Source organism: Anthonomus grandis, chromosome 2, assembly GCF_022605725.1.
Source record: "Anthonomus grandis grandis chromosome 2, icAntGran1.3, whole genome shotgun sequence".
In the NCBI taxonomy this organism is placed as follows: Eukaryota; Metazoa; Arthropoda; class Insecta; order Coleoptera; family Curculionidae; genus Anthonomus; species Anthonomus grandis.
This window is the reverse complement of record NC_065547.1, coordinates 14123299-14129339: the sequence shown is the minus strand read 5'-3', so window position 1 is coordinate 14129339 and position 6041 is coordinate 14123299. Positions and strand designations below refer to the sequence as shown.

General features: G+C 35.7%; 1 protein-coding gene across 2 annotated transcripts; it reads left to right on the top strand.

Annotated features, from left to right (window-relative positions):
- Positions 1 to 757: 757 nt before the first annotated feature.
- LOC126750721 (chitooligosaccharidolytic beta-N-acetylglucosaminidase-like) lies at positions 758 to 5138 on the top strand. Of its 2 annotated transcripts, none has more exons than XM_050460434.1 (4): positions 758 to 929; positions 3259 to 4235; positions 4289 to 4777; positions 4830 to 5138. In XM_050460434.1, the coding sequence occupies exons 1-4, from the start codon at positions 877 to 879 to the stop codon at positions 5102 to 5104; spliced, it is 1794 nt and encodes a 597-aa protein (XP_050316391.1). In that variant the 5' UTR covers positions 758 to 876; the 3' UTR covers positions 5105 to 5138. The 2 variants fall into 2 exon arrangements, with proteins under 2 accessions (XP_050316391.1, XP_050316390.1); XM_050460433.1 differs by having other exon boundaries at positions 759 to 929; positions 3256 to 4235.
- The last annotated feature ends 903 nt before the right edge of the window (positions 5139 to 6041 follow it).

Below are 6041 nucleotides of genomic sequence, written 5' to 3'. Positions count from 1 at the left end.
ATCTAAAGAATAATTCATGCTAATCCACCACTAATTAACGTTCCCCAGAGTGATAAGCTGTCGTTAGCATATTTGCCACTTTATTAAATATTAAATACTTTCAACATCAGTCGATTTTTATTAAAAGCAAAAATCTAATAAAAGGTGGATACAAGTTTTTAACAGTAACATACAGAAATCGCTGGATTGGTCGAGGTGGACCTCACGCATGGACTGCTCGATCCCTGGACTTTAACCTTCTGGATTATTTCCTATGAGGACACCTAAAATCATTAGTTTATACTAGTCCAGTGGAAGATGTTGAAGATTTGAAAAATCGGATAATTGCTGGATGTAACGCAGTCAGAAAGGATCCTGGTGGTTTTGAAAGAGTTCGGACGCTGATGAGGACAAGATTGGATGTTTGCATTCGAACAGGGGGTAGTAATTTTGAACAGTTCTTCTATATTAAACAACATTACATGACATTTTTGGTAATAAATAATTGTTATTGTGAAAATTCTTTATCCTCCGTATCTTCGAAACAAAGCGTCCTATTAAAAATCATACAAGGATAAAATATCCTTAGAATAGTCCAATGAATCATACCTTTTTGCCGCATGTTTAGTAAACACCCTGTATAGCATTAAAAATTCTATAGATTATCTCTAAATAGTGGTTCAGCTATTCGAATTAGGTAATTCATATCCTATAAATATGTGCTATAACAAATCGAACGTGCTTAATTGCACTATTATCTTTATCAGTTTATAAATTCGAAACAATCGTACTGAGGTTTAGTACTTACAATAACAATTTAAACAAATAAATGAGCTATATAAGCATTTATGATTGAAACACTTTCATTACTATTTTAGTTTTAAATTCATCGACAAGATGTATAAAATACTGATTTTGTGTTCCCTATTTTGCTTTGGTGCTGTTACTAGGTAAGTTAAAAATTACCTATAATCTCATATCATGTTCAGGGCATATATCATCATTTATTTTCCTATTTTTAATAAACCTATTAAATTAAACTCAAACTATTATGATAAATTCTACTGTCGTTTCTACCTTCGTCCTTTACCAAAAAACCGTGTGAAGAACCTAGATAATAAATATGCACAATAATAAAAAAAGAAAAAAAAAACAAACAAAAATTTATCTTTAATAGCTGTGTAACATATATTTTTATATATGTATCTATGCACCTACATATAAGATACAGAATATTTTATTATAATATAAAAGTAAATTTTGGTAATGATTGTAAACATACCTATTACATTCTTTGCTAAATTCCGATTTATTCTTTATTTCCTTTTCAAAATATTCATCCATTATTCTCAAGGAGACTTAGATATATGACCAAAGGAAGAGAAAGTATACTCAAATTCAAAGTATCACAAATCAAGCGTCTGTTTAAAAGGTTACGCGTTTCGCCGCATTAGGGCATCATAAGACCTAAATAAAATTATCAAAATTCAATATTAAAGAACAAAACGCTAATTAACAGAAAAGACATACCTCATCTAAATACACAAACTTACTCTCACTCACATAAATAAAAATATAAAATACAATATGTTTATAATATCGTGTACCATTATTGACTAAAATATGAACTTTAAAACGCCAAATATCACAAAAAAGCCAAAAAAGTCAAGTACATTTTATACATATTAAAAGAAATTTAAGCTTAGCATTAATGGTATTTAGGCCTCTATAATGATTTTTTTTCTTTCTTATATTGCAAGCAAACAAACTGCCCATAGTTTTACAACAATGTTAATTCTAGCATTTCAATGTTCTAAGGATCTTACACGTGTAACATACAATTTTTTTTTCTACTACCTAAGAAAACATTAAATAAAAACAAAAATACCAAATTACTTTACGTAAAAAAATGTTTTTACAAATTATAAATTAAATGTTAAATAAACGTCAAATTGCTTTTTACGGGTACTCAATCCGCCACCTTATGTCGTCCCTGTGCTTATTTTATGTTATGCTAAGTAATCAATCTGTATTTATAAATGTAACCCGTTTTTACATTTTGAATTAGAATTTGATTTAGAGTCAATCAAGATAGTTTGTTACGTTCTCAATAAATTTGTTTTTTTTTAAAAACAAATACCGGGAGTTGTCATTTAACTGGTGCAGTCGGTAGTTCGGTCTTTCCAATACGACAAAAATCGCTGTTTTGAGTCCGTTTCTACGGTTTGAAGACCGCTACATTCCTGGAATGTTGGAGGAAATCCCAGAATCTCTGAAAGGACCCAAATCGCCTGAAGCACCTGCAGTCTATCTGAGTGACCACCATCATTGTACAGCACCGGATAAGTTGAGAACACCCAGATTTAAGTCCTGGAAATACAAAAATCGATTCCTTTAGGAAAAATTAGGCTATAAGGGATACCAGATGAAAATTGTGGTAAAAATTTACAAATCCTCACACTCGCCAGAGCAGAACTAAACCCTCCAATATTTCATAACCTCAACCAGAATCCTGGACTACTACCAGTTAAACTTGGTAATGCTCAAAATACAGCCGACTATTGGTCTTATGTACAAATTTTTGATGTAAATGACATTATTCGGGAAACAAAATATTTAGAACTAACGTTTCAAAAATTAAAAAATTCAATTAGCATAATTTTTGACAATAACTCTTTTTTAAGTTTCGTTTTCTAAAAAAACAGTACTAAAACTCTGTTCTGCAGCAGTATGCATTTTATTTCCGATGTATGCACAAATATCGCAAATATAAACTTTATCATTGTCGTTAGTTTATTGCATATTCCAGAATTCTCATTGTCTAGCATATTTATTTGTATATTAAACAAATTCCCGAAAATCACGTCACATAATTTAAAGAAAAAGCCGACTTTAATCATCCTGGCAATCACCATTGGTGCTCTAAGGGATCTTCTTCTCTACTCGTAGAATCTCGTTGGGATCAAAGATGCAACTTATGCTGATGGTTAATATAAAAAAATTAATCGAAGTTCATCCATTTCCACAAATAAAATCATTTCAGTTCTTCCTCGCTCGCTTCTTCCTCTTTTCCATCTTCATAACAAATGACATGCAATAAACATTTTAATAAAATTTAATAGGTATATTCAAATTGCTAATAGTGACATGCATTCTCCAAATCTTCCTTGAATGTTTATAGATATACTCAAACGTAAATATTTATCGAATATAATGAGCTATTATTATCACACCATTTAACCACTCACAAAGTCACTTACTCGATTTATTTTTCAGCAGTTTATTATCACCATACCACTACGTTTGCACCGAAGGCTACTGCATAAAAACCGAAATAACCCCGGATACCGTTTCCCCCCTCAGTTTAGCGGAGTGTAACCTACAATGCCTCAGTGGTTCCGTTCTTTGGCCAAAACCGACCGGAAACATCAACATTTCCAACCTGACAGAAGTCAATGTGGCCAGCTTTTCCTATAGTTTTCCAGAAAATACTTCAATCAGCAACTTGGTGAAAAAATCCTTCAAAATCTTTTTAGCTAGCATCAAAAGCTATGCCTCCTGCAAAACGTTTTTGACCAAAAAAAGCCCTAGTGCTTCTTCCGTGAGCATTTCCTTTCAAATCAGTAATCAGAGTATTAATTATTTGACTTTCAACGATACTGATGAAAGTTACAGTATTTCTTCATCCAGTAATGGAAACCTCATAAATATAACCATACAAGCAGCTACATTTTTTGGTGCAAGACATGCCCTGGAAACCCTAAGTCAACTTTTTATCTATGATGATTTAAGAAATCGAAACCTCTTTCCATCCAACATAACCATTTCCGACTCCCCAGCTTATGCTTGGAGAGGAGTCACTTTAGATACATCCAGAAACTACGTCAAGCCTTCTGTAATTAAGCGCACCCTTAAAGCTATGGCCGCATCCAAAATGAATACCTTTCACTGGCATATAACTGACTCGCATAGTTTTCCCTATGTCTCTGCTTCCCATCCAGAATTATCCCACTATGGAGCCTACTCCCCATCTAAGATTTACGATAATTCTACAATTATGCATATTATTGAGTATGCCAGAATTCGAGGAATCCGAGTAGTTCCAGAATTGGATAGTCCAGCTCATGTGGCAGAAGGATGGTTGCAAAAAGGAGTAATCACTTGCTTTAATTGGACACCTTGGAGCACTTACTGTGCTGAACCTCCTTGTGGTCAGTTTGATCCTTCTAAAGAAGAATTGTATGACTTACTGGAAGGTGAGTACTGCTCCTTGAATGACATTGGACTCATAAAGTCTAATTTATTTCAGATGTATATGGTGATATGCTTGCTCAATTCGGCACAGAGGTGTTCCACATGGGGGGTGATGAAGTTAATATGGCTTGCTGGAACGGTACCACCGATCTCACCGCTTGGATGGTTGATATAAAAGGTTGGGGCGTCACAAAAAACGATTTTCTGAAGCTATGGGGTTACTACCAGACTGAAGCTGCCTCACGCCTATCCATCAAAGCTGGGAAAGATATCCCGGTGATTTTATGGAGTAGTGATCTGACCAAACAGGAAAATGTCACGAGTGTTCTGGACCCCACAAGATACGTGATCCAGGTGTGGGATGGGTCCGGTGACTTGAGTATTCCCCCTTTGCTCAGCAACGGTTACAATATCTTACTAAGTAACTACGATGCTACTTATTTAGATTGTGGGTTTGCTGCTTGGGTTAGCTCTGGAAACAACTGGTGTACTCCATACAAGGGATGGCAAGAGTTGTATGATAATAAGCCAGAAAAAATTGCTGGTAAGCACAAATTCTTGGGTAATTATTCATATATTTAATTGAAGTGTTTCAGGTATTTACAAGAAACAAGTCTTAGGCGGAATAACTGCTCTATGGTCCGAACAAGCTGGATCAACTTCAGTTGATAATAAAGTATGGCCTAGGGCAGCCGCTTATGCGGAAACCCTCTGGACTGAGCCCACTGGCGACTACTCAGAAGCCGAAGAAAGGATGTTGATCCATAGGGATCGACTGGTGAAGCTGGGGATTGATGCTGATGAAATTCAACCAGAGTGGTGCAGAAGATATCAACAATATTGTCCAATTTCAGGAAAGTTTAATGTGTGATTTGTTAAATAAAGTCCGTGTATTTTTTAATAAATGTATAAATCCAAATTAACCTCCTTATTCAACAAAACCATTTCCGACTCCCCGAGCCGGAAATGGTTTTGTTGAATCTTTGTACAATTGTATAATTGTACATTTAGAAACTACGTCCAACCAACGCACTCTCAAAGCTATGGCTGCATCCAAAATGAACATATTTCACCGGCATTTAACTGATTCGCACAGTTTTCCCTATGTCTCTGTTTCCCATCCAGAATTATCCCACTATGGAGCCTACTCACCATCCAAGATTTACGATAATGCCACAGTTATGCACAATATTGAGTATGCTAAAATAAGAGGGATCAGAGTCGTTTCAGAACTGCATAGTCCAGCTCATGTGGCAGAAGGGTGGGTGCATAAAGGAGTTATCACTTGCTTTAACTGAACACCATGAAGCACTTACTGTGCTGAACCTCCTCCGTGGTCAGTTTGTTCCTTCTAAAGGAGAATTGTATGTTGTATGTAATAATATTAGTACAAAAAGATAGGGTGTCAAATAAGACGATTTTATGAAGCTATCTCACGCCTATCCAGTAAAGCCGGCAAAGATATACCGGTAATTTTGAGGAACAGTGACCTGACCAAACAGGAAAATGTCACAAGCGTTTTGGATCCCAGAAGATACGTGATTTAGGTACCGTAAAACGGGGTGAATTTGTGACATCGGGATGACTTTGTGACAAGCCGTTTTTTCCACCTAAAATTTCAAATATTTCCGGTAAAGACCGCGTAAGCGCTGCGCGCGTGATTCTTCCCCGCTCCACACATTATGAGGTTCAGCCGGCCAGTCTAGTCTATATTTTGTGTTCTGTGCGGCCAGTAGTCACTGGTCAGCCGAGCCGGTAGTGTTGGTGCATAGTCAGTGCAAAAACACGGGAAAGTACGTTTTGGCATA

Coding starts and splice junctions, on each gene's coding strand:
- LOC126750721 (XM_050460433.1), top strand. CDS start 877: ATGTATAAAATACTGATTTTGTGTTCCCTATTTTGCTTTGGTGCTGTT. Junction 4,236..4,288: donor ATTGTATGACTTACTGGAAG/GTGAGTACTGCT, acceptor AATTTATTTCAG/ATGTATATGGTGATATGCTT. Junction 4,778..4,829: donor TAAGCCAGAAAAAATTGCTG/GTAAGCACAAAT, acceptor GAAGTGTTTCAG/GTATTTACAAGAAACAAGTC.